The sequence below is a fragment of the Loa loa genome (genome assembly GCF_000183805.2).
Source record: "Loa loa unplaced genomic scaffold supercont3.263, whole genome shotgun sequence".
NCBI classification, from domain to species: domain Eukaryota; kingdom Metazoa; phylum Nematoda; class Chromadorea; order Rhabditida; family Onchocercidae; genus Loa; species Loa loa.
The window spans coordinates 32,138-46,991 of NW_018108443.1; the positions used below are offsets into that span (position 1 = coordinate 32,138).

At 30.2% G+C, this 14,854-nt stretch overlaps 2 protein-coding genes across 2 annotated transcripts in view; one reads left to right on the forward strand and one right to left on the reverse strand.

Moving 5' to 3' along the window:
- The window catches only part of LOAG_07474 (eukaryotic initiation factor 4A-III), a 4,097-nt gene extending 734 nt beyond the window's left edge, over positions 1–3,363 (reverse strand). Inside the window, exons 1-9 of the mRNA XM_020447440.1 lie at positions 3,135–3,363; positions 2,627–2,699; positions 2,354–2,483; positions 2,139–2,271; positions 1,669–1,891; positions 1,261–1,399; positions 879–994; positions 630–737; positions 400–527 (exon numbers count right to left, since the gene is read on the reverse strand). Of these exons, the coding sequence (XP_020302327.1) occupies positions 400–527; positions 630–737; positions 879–994; positions 1,261–1,399; positions 1,669–1,891; positions 2,139–2,271; positions 2,354–2,483; positions 2,627–2,699; positions 3,135–3,282 (1,198 nt within the window). The 5' untranslated portion in view covers positions 3,283–3,363. The remainder of the gene's footprint in view (positions 1–399; positions 528–629; positions 738–878; positions 995–1,260; positions 1,400–1,668; positions 1,892–2,138; positions 2,272–2,353; positions 2,484–2,626; positions 2,700–3,134) is intronic.
- Positions 3,364–5,191: 1,828 nt separating this feature from the next.
- On the forward strand, positions 5,192–9,126 carry LOAG_07475 (hypothetical protein; the record flags this gene model as incomplete). The annotated part of the gene is made up of 11 exons (XM_020447441.1): positions 5,192–5,234; positions 5,612–5,700; positions 6,098–6,331; positions 6,671–6,815; positions 7,100–7,277; positions 7,397–7,482; positions 7,771–7,898; positions 7,993–8,081; positions 8,212–8,319; positions 8,420–8,669; positions 8,950–9,126. 11 exons carry the CDS (start codon positions 5,192–5,194, stop codon positions 9,124–9,126), a joined length of 1,527 nt encoding a protein of 508 aa, XP_020302328.1.
- Between the last annotated feature and the right edge of the window lie 5,728 nt (positions 9,127–14,854).

The following is a 14,854-nucleotide window of genomic DNA, read 5'->3' on the forward strand; positions in this document are numbered from 1 at the left end:
ATAATAATAATATATATATATATATATATATATATATATATATATATATATATATATATATATTAAAGTTGCATTTAAACAACACCTGCTTGGAATCAAGTTTTACCGAATTTAATGCATCTGTCTTACTGCTGTTTATCAAAGTATGCATATAAAATATGTAGATGATTTTAACATCTAAACATCTAACCAACTGAAGTAGTATTGCAGCCCAATACTCATCCATTATATTTCTATTTCCTTACAAGAGTATATTCTACTGGATCTAACAAAACTTATAAGTTTAATAACGACGAAAGCAATTATTTAAAATGTGTGAGGCATGAGAATTGGGCAAGTTGGACGTGAAAGTAACTACTGAAATTCCTAAATGGTACATTGAAAAACAAAACCACCAACCGTTCATTGGCATTTCATCAATTTGTGTAGCGTAATACTGTTCGATATCACGTAAAATACGGATATCATCGGATTTCACGAAATTAATGGCAACACCCTTACGACCGAAACGACCAGATCGTCCAATTCTATAAATGATGTAAATATATCCCCGCGTTTTTTCCTCTTTAACGAAATTAAAAACCGAACGGAAGGTAAAACTTAAACATTTAACTGCTTAACAAACTTACCGATGGATGTATAATTCGCGATTATTTGGCAAGTCATAATTCACAACAAGTGATACTTGGGGTATATCCAATCCACGGGCAAATACATCCGTTGAAATCAATAAACGACTAAAACTTCATGCTTGGAATTAAAACTAGATTCAAAAATTCAAAGAAACCAATCTTGAAAGCTGGGACATGTCTAATATTTTAGGCTTTATATATTTTGAAAAAAAAATAACAGAACGCTAGTGCCATATTACTGCTAACCTGGCGCCTCCACGGAATTCCTTCATAATTGCATCACGCTCCTTTTGTTCCATTTCTCCATGCATAGATGACACCGTGAAATTTGCCTCCTTCAATTTCTCAGCCAACCAATCGACCTGCAAACTTCTCATTTCCCGAAGAAGTTTTAAATTAATCAATTTCTTTTCTCGGAAATATCGAATTCGAATTCAACACCTATTTATAATGTTGACATGCGAATGTGTTATCGCTTTATCATTACTGATCATGTACAATCAATTTATGCAAAGCAGTCCTTGTTATCCTAACCATGTTAATGTAAGCCAAGCTGAAAAGTAAACCTCAAACTAATATGACCGCTAACTTCGTCCGAAACTACCTATCATATTAAAAAAAAAGTAACCTTTCTTCTCGTGTTGCAAAAAATCACTGCCTGCGTGATTGTGAGAGTATCATAAAGATCACACAATGTATCGAATTTCCATTCTTCCCGATCAACTGCCACAAAGAACTGTTTGATGCCTTCCAGTGTCAATTCATCACTGAAAAATTACTTTTGTCAATAAGAAACAAAATTCATAAAGTGTTGTCAATTTATTATCAGTTTATATTCACAAAATGTTGTTCAGTTATTATCAAGATGCTTCATTTCTAGCAGATATTGAAACCCGAAAACATAGTTTGTAGAGCAATATTTCTGCGAAATATGTCATTTTCAGCATATCCTTAAAAGCATAAGCTTTGCGCATGAACACCAATCTCCTCGACGAATTCAATGACTGCAGTCGATAAAAAAATTGTTACTACCAACCGTTTTACGAGGATGCGGATAGGATCAGTCATAAATTTGCTGGTCATCTCAAGGATTTCATGAGGAAGAGTTGCCGAGAGAAGTACCACTTGTGCACCAGGTGGAAGGTAACGATAGATGTCATACAGTTGCTCCTTAAATCCCTTGTTCAGCATTTCATCGGCCTCATCTAGCACCAACATTTTTATGCTTCGCGTACGCAAATTTCGGCGTCGGATCATATCTGGAACAAATAATCACACTTTCGTTTTGTTTCCAAAGATTAACTCACTCAAAATCAATCTGAGTGCTTATATTACACCAATTTACACTTATATTACACCTTATATTACTCCCAGCCAACCTAAGTCCTGAAACAATCGGAATTACTGAGTACTACAAGCTCTTGATTTTAGCAGTAATAACATCAAAAAAACCTCAAGAAAAAATCACTTATAGAAATTCCACATGAAACTTCCAAAATAACTTACCAAAAACTCGTCCAGGAGTTCCCGAAACGACATGTTGACCATAGTCAAGTTTACGAATATCTTCACCAACATTTGTACCCCCAATACATGCATGGCATTGTACGTTCAAATAATCACCCAAAGCAAGTACAACCTGCAAGATTTAAAACTATTTTTGCAAAGCTTCAATTTCATTTACAAGGTTCATCCTTGAAATAAATCACAAATACGCATACTTTCTGTATTTGCACAGCCAATTCACGAGTTGGTGATAGGATAAGTGCTTGAGTTTCACGTAATGATATATCCAATGACTGAAGTACAGCAATACTAAATGTTGCCGTCTTTCCAGTACCAGACTGCGCTCTAAAATTTTGTAATTCATAAAGCATTATTCAATCATCATTTAGCTGATCATTGAAAGTGGAATGTCCAAATTATCTTGAGTAAATTGACAAATAGTACATGCACCGTATTTTTCCATCAAACTAGTTTAGAAAATAACTTACTGTGCAATAACGTCCCGACCCTTGACGATTTGTTTGATGGCACGCTGCTGAATTGCTGATGGCTTTTCAAATCCTGCAATGTTACCAAGTATTAACATGAATAAGTAACGAAAGTGTGGATTATCTGCTTCCAGCTTCAGCACAAGTAACTTTTGAAAATTGAAATGTATTTTAGAACTTCTGTTTCATTTACCGAACAATTTCTTTTGTGGCACGGAAATGCAAACGTAATGATTAGTAAATGCCGAAGCATATGTCCCAGAAGGTGGGAAGGATGATCGGATGCTGTAAATGGATTTTGATGATTCTTGTAACTATTAAACTGATTTATATGAAAGAATTTTTGAAGTTAAATAGGCAATCCGGAACGCAACAACATTCGGCACATAGTATTATCCATCTTTATCTTGAAATCATCATGTCGATAATAACATACAGCCACTCCTTGAATAACTCTTTAATGCTTCCCTTCTTCAACCAAGAAAAAAAGAAAAAAAAGAAAACCAACCATATGAATAAATTCCACGCAGTAATTCTTCGCCCAATCCCATACTATCAAAAGTATGCACAACGTCAACTTCTTCTGATGTTTCAAACTCAACGTTCGATAGATCTTCCGCCGTTGGCTCGATCTGTTTTCGAGTTCGCTTTGACATGTCTTACGTCTTCGATATTATATCTGTCTTAGCTTCAGAATTCAAGAAATAAATTTAGCGATGCAAAAAACTTGACTGAAATCAAAATATTATATTATACAAAACACAGATTTTACAAAAAAGAACCGGCACAGCGTCGTCGTTGGTCACTGAATGCAATGCTAATGTGAACGAAAAACATGAAAAAATTGCAAAGACATTTCAGGGATCAATGCTGATACTTGAAATTATAAGTACATCGCTTAGTACACAGCCCAAAAAAGTGTAAACCAATCTATACTTTATTTCCACGACAATCTAATACGAATGTTCGAATTTCTCCCAAACTTTTGTCAAAATGTAGAACACTCGTCACAAAGTCCACAAATTAGGCCAAGAAATCCTAAAGTATTTATCAACCTCATAAATCTACAACATTAACCGAACTTTCATTAACTTATCCGTAAATCCGGAGGCACAACTGCAGGAGACTGTCAACTCCGGAATGCAGACCAAATGGAACCGGAAGAGACAAGACAAACCTAAATTTGTGGATGGAATGTCGCCCAAAGCTTGAGATGTTCATCGAGACGAAGCGTGAGGACACAGTCACCACTGACCAGCAACAACTCTCACACAAACACCACGGTAATTCGTGTCCCGACCATGCCCAAAATCCTAAGTAAAATGTGTCCCGGACCACATGTTATGAAATCGATAAAATTTTTGAGATTTTGTTGAGCGTGATCTGTGCTTTCTTTATTTCAAATTTAAGGAAAAAGGAGGGAATACCAAGCAGTGATTAGAAATACTTTTCTTAGTTTCCACAAATTATAACAAAATCAAAACGAGGATTATAACCGAAATCGTTTTTTCATTTGCCGAGACTTTCTATTCGTGTTTTTTTATTTACCAAGATTTACCACTTGTGTTTTCTCTTTCAATTTTATTAAAAAATTTTATAAATACAAGATTATACGCAAAGCTTCGATGTGATAGATGAAGTAATGCTTCAGCACCATTACTCACGTACGTAAAAGTTAACGTGAAGATAATAGAAATTACGTAGTAGGAAATGTATGACCAAACGGAACGATTATACATGGATAGAGAATTGAGCATGAATTTCTACAAAAGCAACAACATCCCTAATTTATACGTCCCAAGCTATACACAAATGCCAAACAGAATGGGACAAAATGGGAAGTTAACTGACAGTAGCAACTTAAGTACAAACCTGTCCCAGAACAATTTTGGTATATTTGGACCTTCCCATTCCTTCATCCTGCGGGATCACTCAGTATTAATTTATGAATCGTTGAGTCAACAAAATTAATAAGCTATCTAAACTAAGCTGTGTAATGTGCTACAGTAGTATGTTACAATCTTCCCATTATCTGATACCGCTCTGGAGAAATGTATTTTTGCTTTGCTCTCAGTCCCTGTTATCTTATAGTAATTTTATTTTCTTTCATTTTCTCAATCTCTAGTGATATTGCATAATTCATAGTAAGTATTTTTATTCCTCTTTTCTTTGCTTTCTTCGTTCTCAATTACTCGTTGAATTATGGTCTTCTAGAAAATATTCTAATGTATCTATGAAATACCAAATAGGCTACTAGCTTTAAATTTTAAAAATTATCTGTAAATTTGATTTATCAAAATTGAGACTAAATGATAATACAGGAGTGAATTGTTAAGTACTTGTTTTTGTGCAACCGGCATTAATTTCATTTAGATTAAAATCTAATGAGGTTTATCAAAATGATAAATTTTATCAAAAAACTGGAATTGATCGAATTTCAGTGTTTCTTCGCTTCAATCGAATCACACGAATTAACATATGTGGTATTACTCGAATACTCGTTATTGACTGAAAATGAAACTTTTTGACAATTGCTAGATGGATACATTTCCTAAATGGGAAGGAATGACAAAAACAGATGTTGACGAGGATTATATCAAAACTTTAGGTAATCAAATTATTTTAACAACTAAATGAAGATTGTGGTGACAATGACTTGTGATACTAATGAATAGGAATATTTACTGGAATTATAAGCAAAATAAAAAAAAAAACGAAAGGGAAAGTGAGATTTATCTTTTCTGGGTAAACTCAAACTATTCATTGGGTGAAGTAAATCAAGATACTATGCTCAGTCTGGTATAAATCCTGCTCAATCTCATATATATCATGTAAAAAAGGAAATGGTATAAAAATCATGTAGAGAAAAAAAAGAAAAGTGACATCAGTTTCACTGTGTATGTAATGAACGACGAATTGAAACATGAATTGGTCAGGTTACAACAGCACAGGACAGATCGAGGATTTTTAGTAAATTATTTGCAGAAATTAAATTGCGGAATTTACGGAAAGACGAAGCACAGTTAAATTCTAAAGATATATTGAATGATCTGAAAAGTTACCGAGAAGATAAGGTTGGTATCCGTTGATTACATCATATTTTTTATTTCAAAATTCCAATTCCTCTGAAAAATGTTTTGCAAAATTTTGATGTTTTAATTATGGCAAAGATGAAGAGTATCAGAACAAGAATGGGATTGCAAAGCAGCTGTAATTCAACCGGAAGTCAAAGTTTGTTAGATAAAATTAAAGCGGTGATAAATTGCATTGATTGAAAACATGATATTATAGTGTTAAAGTTAAATCCGGCTAAATGATTCAAGTGCTTGAAATGTTTTATAGTAAAGTACCTCAAGCAAAATATTTCAAGTTAAAGTGACAGCTGAGTATATTAAGTTGTTCAAGACGAAATGAGTGCAAATAGTTTTTTACTTTCACTTAATTCAGATTTTTTCCTCTCTTGTCTTTCAGCTTTTCCGTTTGTTGACAAAACCAGATCATTGTTTCGAGGACAATTTTATTGATCAGCCAGTTGTAGTTTCATATTTACGGCGCAAACTAGCCCCAAAAACGGTTGCTGTACATAAGGGTGAACTTATTTCTTTGCTTGAGGCCGATCAGGTGGCATTAAAAAATTTGGAAGTAAATGAAGAAGTAACTTCAACAAAGACATCGACCAGAAATGCTACTGAAGAATCTAAGACGGTTATTTTTATCTCAAAAATTAACTTGCAGAATTGTTGAAATATTTTGATGATTTTTTTGAAAAGTAGCGCTGTATAACATTAACTCAATAAATACTACCAATAATAAAAGACGGTTACTTTAAATTATTGTAATTGGATTTTCAGTAATTTTCGTTGTCTCTGTTGTCTTTTTTTGCCAAGTAGATATTTATCGCATTTCCAAGGACATGTTAAGTACATATTACCTATTAGCGATGTAGCAGACTGATTTTTGCCTGCAAACATTCCTCAAACTGTATGACGAAGAACTGTCTTGAATTTCCATAAGTGATACGGAATTTGTTGGTAAATTTTAAAGGAAAAAATTTCAGGTTACATATCAGGAAGAATGTCGCTTGAAGAAATAGAGGAAAGTGGATTAAAAGCAATAAAAATGAGCTGGAAAGAACGGAGCTTTACTCCTGTTTTATGTTGCAACACATATAGTTTGCATCAGTTATCAGGTGATTAGAATCAGTAATGTGGACTTTTTTCTTTTTCATGGGTTTTTCAAGAAATTGCGAACCTTCAAATGGAAAACGAAAGTTTTGAAGTTTTAATGAAATCAGTGAAACTTAAAAAAAATTTTAGTTTCAGTCTGGTCAGGAATTCGTTCACTCAACATGACACTTTATCTTTCTTCTGTGGTGTGCGCTGTTTTTAAATGAACCTTTCAAATATTTATTTTTCCGAGTCCATTCAAGATCAAACTGCTGATCTCATTTGTTTACGACTAGGAGTTTTTCAGATCGTAGCGTTATCTGTGTTACATTGTCCGGCAAGGTACATTGGGCAGATGACACAGAACCAACGGATTTAGTTGCGTTATTCAACGAAAGTTTGGATAATAATGAAAATTTAGAAATTGTCGCATCCGATTGTACAGAACAAAGCGGCAATGATGATGTCGCTGTCCTTGTTACATGGTTTGCCTTGCTTTTTTAACTTTTAAATACTTTTAGGTCATTTGAAACAATATCGTTTAAGAAAATCTTTTTTTGTTTTTCGTTAATGTCCTTATATTAAAATTAAATTTTCTTCGCAGTTGGGTATTATTTGATGAATTCTGGATGCCAAAGCGTTATTTTGCCGCGATGTTCAAAGCAACAGCTGATCGTAAATTCATTTTAAGTAAGTTATTAGTTAAGAATCACAATATGTGGTCGTGCAAAGTGGGAAATTGTTTGCTTCATTTCTAGACTTCTCATTTTTGTTTCTAGATTTGAATTTCAGGTCGGACAATTTAGAAGATTGACATTTTGTTTTCAATCTTTCTCGATTTATATCTTTCCTTTGTCATTGCCTTTCTTCTCGTACTTGAAATATATTGAAACATTATGCTTCAATAAAACATATTGTTAGTAAGTGGCTTTCACCATCTGCAGTTATTGTTAAACTTTTTTTTCTTTTGCTTTTCAGGTTATAAACTGGAACTTGATAACGTTCCTTCCTATACTCGAATAACAGCTGAAGCAGCCGTTGCAAATAATCGCCATTGCTGGCTCGTATTTACCGCCTCACATGCTGCTCGTTTATTTGTTGTCCAGGTTTCAATTAACGAATAACTTTTTCCTTATGTGACTTCTCAAAAACTATTTTTAATTTTGTGAATTTCATTTAAAAAGGTGGTCAGAATTTCAGCCCATATCACTTGCAGTTGAAGAGATTGATTCAATTGGTGATATCTATCCAGGACTTGATTTGGGCGATTTGCCAGGTTCTGCCATCAGGTATTTACCTGTTATTTTGGACTTCCAAGTGATAAAAGGAATTATTATTTCTAATAATGGTGATCGTAACAATTATAAAAAATGATATTGACAATGTTATGTTGCAATTTACGGAACTTATCATTTACAGATCAAATTGTCTTCAAACATCGACATATCGATGGTCTGTACTTGGTTTTGATACAGGTTATGTTATTGCAACAGCGCTATCCATGAAAACAAATTTTATAGAAGATAGGTATTTATTACTTGTACTTTGGATAGCTTTTACTATTTGTCTTCTTTCTGTGGTTTACAATATTGATTTGAATTTCCTTTACTTGCTGAGTGATTTGCAGAAGTAAATTGAAATTTTCTGGTGCAATATCAGTTCTGTTAATTTTGCAACATGTTGGACGAGAGGATAAGATTTCGGTGTTAGTATCTTCAACATTAGGACCAGCAGCCGTATGGATGCTGTCTCTCTCTCCGGATAAAAGTCATTTCGAATGGCAAAGGATAACAGTATTGGAGGATACACGTGGCCATGATGCTGTTGTATGTTCTGCATCCGGTCATCAGTTGATTGCTATTGGAACATATGGTGGGGTAAGTTCTATTTTGCAATTCTGAACTATCAAAATATTAAAACTTATAACTAAACTGGTCTCTGGAAAAAATGAAACAATTGCATAGATCGAAATGATTTCGTAGCTTTACTTCCATTAATTTGGTGAACTCTACATAGCTTTGATCAGTACTGCGATGGTCCAGTATTTGCAAATCATTATTTACTTCTGGCATATTTAAAGTTGATCATATTTTTGACGTTTTTACAGTTACAGGTTTCAATTTCAAACTATTCTATTGGTTATTGATTTCAATTCAGGTCATTTTGGTATACAAACGAACGGATCTCTTGTCGGATGACCATTATGCAGCTTCCTGCTCAGTTATAGAAATGCATGTGTCGGTGATATCAATGATTTTTCTCAGGGATGATTTGTTAGCAGTTTTAACAACCAGTGGTTTGCACATTGTTGAATGCCACCGGTCAGAGCGATAAACCTTCCATTGCTTATTGATCCTTATTATTTCGTCTGTATTTCTGTTTTCTTGACACAATCTGACACACAGTTTTTACAGTTTTGTTGGTCATGATTTCCCGGGAAATTCTATAAAGTAGTGATCGTCTTTTTTTAAAGAAAAGTGGTTTAGTACTTATTAATCTCTCGGTTATCTTGAAGTGTTCCCCAAAAAAAGTGGCTTCTGATTGTTCAAAACTTTCAAACTGTTTCAAATTTTTCTTTGCCGTTTATTTATCCACTCTTTATAATCCCAGAAATTGTAGCAATTTTATTAATTCCTCCAAAGTAATATCTTATATATGCCGGATTTCTAGTTTTAAATGTCAGTACCTAACGTGTCTTACCTAAGCTCATGTAATCTGATAAATATTAGCCATTTAAATTTCTTTGTCGACGGTCTTAAACCGTACTAAAACCTTTAAGAACCAAGAAGCTTAAAATACAAGTTGAAAAATTGAACAGCTTATCCATGCTTAAGTTTAAAAGAAGGAAACGAAATTCTGGAAAATTACCAATTCAGTTAAATTTAACACTTATTCCAGTCAAGTTTTTCTCATCTTCTCATTCTTTTCTGACTTATCAACAGATTATTACTTCAGATGAACATACCGTAGTACGGATAACCTAGAAAATCAAACCGCATTATACATTTTTGGAGAATCGGATTATATCACATGATTGGAAACAATGCTTCGCCAGACTTTGTCATACAATTATCAGCAAGGGAGAACAAACATTATAGATGAGTAGTCTCATTCATAATCATAAGGATACGGTATGTGGTATAGTTTGATTCTCTGAATGTGTGTAATAGGGTTTGATTTTCTAGGTACCTGTTCTACAGTGTGTTCAGTCATCTCGATAAACATTTGGTAATCACTGGTACATGAAAAACAATAGCGAAGAAAAGACATTAACAACAATGATTAAGGATTTTGCCAAGTTTTAGTAGCACAACAATATCTTTATTTCTGTTCATTTCATTTCATAAGTTATGCTGCTAGTGTTACGATACCGTTTACACTACTGTACGATATATCGTAAGACATGACTCAAATTACTGTAAGAATTTTAGAAGGCAATATTTGGTAAGTTAGAAGGAAAAGTTGGTTAAACAACACAATATAGAAGACAGCATTAATTTGATTGTAAATTTTTAAAGTGCGGTAGTTTGTTTTGGAGCTTTAAGTTATTAATGATAAAATAGTTTTAATTTCTTATAATTCTAATTATTAGTGATAGTAATACTAGCTTGTTTCATATGTTTTTCAAATGAAAATTCAAATTTGATATTTTTTTTAGATAAGTTTACAGAGCTTTAAAAAAATTTATATTTGAGAAAATTTTTTGAAAAAATTTTCTCATGTTTAAACTATTACCGCCTATTAAATTGCCATTCTCAAATACTAGCACTTCATCTCAGTTGATGAAATGAGATAAAATTTACGAGTTGCTACTTGTAAATATCATTTAACCTTTAATCCTCCTACATCTCTTATTTTAATTCATTTTTATTCAGCAAACATTCTGTATTTCATTTGACAAAAGAAGCCTATTTGGGATCATTTAATCAAGCTGAATATGTCAAGCAAAATTTTCACATAAAACTAGCCCTCAATAGCAGTAAGATTTGTAAATTATTTATGGTCAAATAAATAGCTTAAGTGCTATCTACTAAATAAAATGGAAATTTTGTGACGCAAAAGAAAATGACGTAAAACTGGATCTGTTTTAGGAACTATATTAAATGTCGTATTTTTCTTCAAATTTTATTTTCATTTCTTACTTTATCTTCTATTTTACTTCAAATTTAACATTCATCTGTATTATTTTATCTAATTAGATATTAGAATACGAATTTCAACAAAAAAAAAACTTTTCCATAATTCATTCTACCTAACAAAAATTTGAAATTTTAAATCTGTATTATTCTATAACTATCAATTATAAAAATTGCAGAAAAGGAAAGAAAAAAAAATTGAAAACGATTTCGATAAGAAATTTATTAAACATAACATAGTTTTAAACTAAAAATCGTAAACTAAGAATAAATGCATTTACCGGGATTTCCTGGAAGAATGTAATGAAACACCCGAAGAATTCGATATCCTTAGCAACTCTTTTAACATCAAGGAAAAACATATGTATGTGAAAATTTCATAATTTTGATAGTAGTCAAACTAAAAATCTTTGAAGGAAGTTAATATTAATTTAAAAAATTTAAAATAAATAACTCAGTGATATTAATTTTGTTAATTCTCTTAAATGACATTATAATTAATAAAATATTCATTGCATTTCGCATTTTTTTTTTTTTTGCTTAATTTTGAATAAATTCAAATCTTTTTTCTATTTCGAAATTATTTATTCCACCAGAAAATTTCTATTTTTTTTTCTTTATTTCATTAACTTTAAACAAAAAAGAAAAGTCTTTTTTATGCTCTAATAAAATGAGATGTGATGGCAGGAAAAGAGAAAGGACATAAATTTATGGCTAAAAAGTCTTTTTTGAAAAAAAAAGATTAAACTGAATACTATTATAGCATGATGAAAATAGCAAGCAGAAAAAATGAAATTAAACGGCAATATTTCCGTTTTTCCTGATTTTTCAAAGATATAATTTCATTCCGCTTTTTTCCTCTACTAAAAACTCATCGCAAAAATCTTTTTTCCTTTAAAAGTTTTTGTTTTTATTGAGGAAAGCAGCGATCTTTTCATTTGTAACTAATTGCATACATAAACAACAGCAATGGAATAGTTCGAAAGAGTAAAATTAAATTGAAATTAAAAAATTTAAATTTAGAAATAGATATTCATTTGCTTAAAGTTACGTTGGATTGACAAAAAAAAAAGAAAAAAAGTGATTATTTAAATGATTTCAAAAATTGATACTTTCAAGCTTTAAGGCTTAAATAATAAATTTAAATTATATTTAAATTGTAACATTTATTTTTTTGTCGTAGAATTCATTATTTTTCCATTTTTTTCCCGAATTTTTTCGGTTTCTGATGTAGTTTGACTAAACGATCGAATGATTTTAATTAGTAAAAATAAAAATTTGTAAATACACAATGTCATATGCACACTAATTTGTAATAACAGTTGCATAATTTTCATAATTTATAATTTCTATTTCATAATTTCATTATTGTAATGTTAAAAATCATTCGAGAAATGAATTATGTTGTGAAATTTTCGAAAATAAAATAAAATTTACATTTGTTACGAAGTTGGCATAGCAAGTTTAGCATAGCTAAGGGATATTTTTCCTAAATTTAACCTCGATAATTAAATTTTACTATAAATTTATTAAATAATTTAAATTATATTTTTGGACATTTCAGGAAAACTTTTTGATTCAATAATAGAAAATGGAATGTTTTAAACGAAATTGTTTGCCTAATACAGTATATTATTTTACTTTTTAAGATAAATTAAGATGATAAAAATGTTTTTTACTAAAAGTTAAATCATTAAAAAAAAAAAATTTCATTTCAATCATTTATTCCAGTCACGAATTCTCTTCCAATCATTGAATAAAAACTCTCTCTTCCACTTCCTTCTTTTCTCTCTCCCTCTCTCTCTTGCTTATTTACATTTTGGAAATATCATTAAGTCTAATGAATTATTGACAATATCATGCTATTTAGTATGTCAATGGTTTGAAATGTCATTTCTATTTCCAAAAAAAAAAAAATAAAAAAAAAATAAAAAGACTTCTAAATTTAAGTTGACTCTTTTCCTCTTAATTTCTCTGATTTAAATTGACTTTTTGTTTTAAATAAACTACTCTTTTTCTTTCATTTTTCCAATATTTAGGTGTTTCTAATTTTTTTTCTTTTTGATTATTCTGAACTACGTTGAATCGATAATATGATTTCACTAAGGTGAGATTGATCTTTGGGATATGTTTCAGAATAATTCGAGAAGATTTATTTGTTCTCTTATCTATTAACAAATTAATGAAATTATTCATTAATAGAACGAATCAAATAAATTAATGAGAATGTTTCGATTGACGTTGCAAAAAGGTATGATGCTACCTCTAAGATTTTCAATTCTAGAATTATGAAACGATATCGGAAGGTAAAATAAATTTATTGATCAAATTGTAACAATAAAAAATAAGAAATATTGATTTTTTTCTTTTTTTTGAAATCAACAATTCTATTAATTTTCTTATTGATTTCATAAAAATTTGACATTTTTTACTGAGATTTTTAATTAAATTTCCAAATTTTGCTACAATTTTATTCAATGTTAGAATGAAAAATCAATAAAATATGGAAAATGAAAATAAAACAAAAAAAAAAAAAAGAAAAATAAAATCATAATTGAAAAAGATTTTTGCAATAAATAAATAATTTCTGTAATTTGTTTCATTTTTTCATTTCTTTTGTGCAATTTTTTAATTTAATGGAAAATTATCGATGACATTACTATGCAATTGACAATTGACAAATGAATGACATGCAATGCAAGCGGATATAACGTGACACACACATACAAAAAAAAAAAAGAAATGATCAAATCATTTGTTTGGCATAAAAAAAAGTTTAAAAGATGCAAACAAATGAAAAAAAATAAATGTTTGCAAAAATTCTTATTTATCCTTAATTATATTTATAAATTTTATTTCAAACTTTTGGAAAATTTACGAAATAGCAATCAAATTAATGCCTTTTTTTCCGTTGATATTTATCATAATCTTTCTTATCAATCACTGTTATTATCATAAAATATTACGCTATATGATAACAAATGCATATCACAATCAGTCATAATTAAATTGAATTTAACTTAGTTTTTTTTTAATCAGTTACCAATATCATAAAATATTACGTCATATGTGACAACTTGTGTTTATCATAAGCATCAGTGTTATCTGTTATTGCTTCCATTTTATCATATCACTCGATATTTGCAATTTTTGCATATTGAATGATTAATATTTTTCATTCTTATAATTACCTTAAAAAATTTGCTTTCAGTGCAAAATTTCAATATGATGCTATTATCATCATGCGATATTATCAAATAGATTATAAAAAATCAAATTCAAATTTAATATTCAAAATTGAAACTTATGATAGTATAATTGTTTATGCTCCAGATTAATGCAAAATTTTTCGCAAATATATTTGTCTAATATAAATTCCTGTTAAATCTTTCTTTCGTTTTCTCTCTTCAAAAGCATAAATGCAAATAGTAGTAATTATTTCGTTATCAAAGTGATAAACATTATCATCTATTTCCGATTTTCATTTTTTGTTCTATTCATTTCAATCCAATGAATGGAAAACGTTCAATGATTTTTGCTTCAACAAATGATAATCTATATCACTAGGCCTCGATAAGGCTGATAATTCATATCATTAAGCCTTGGTAAGGCCTGAAAATAAATTGTAATTAATATGAAACTCATTAAATTTTTTTATGCGATTAACGTTATTCATTTCTATGTTACATATTCAACTTAGCTAAACTTAATTAAAGAAGCCATTTTTAGTTAAGTATATATTATAACATTTCATTATTTCATCGGTTTAACAATCATGGATGTGATTTGATTAAGTCTTTTCTTCGTTTTTTCTCTCTTTTATAATTATAAAATTGAAAGGAAAGTTGTCAAATAAAATTTGCAACTTTTAAAAGTAATTTTAAGAAAAGATTTCAGAAAGAAAATTAAATTATTATTATAATATG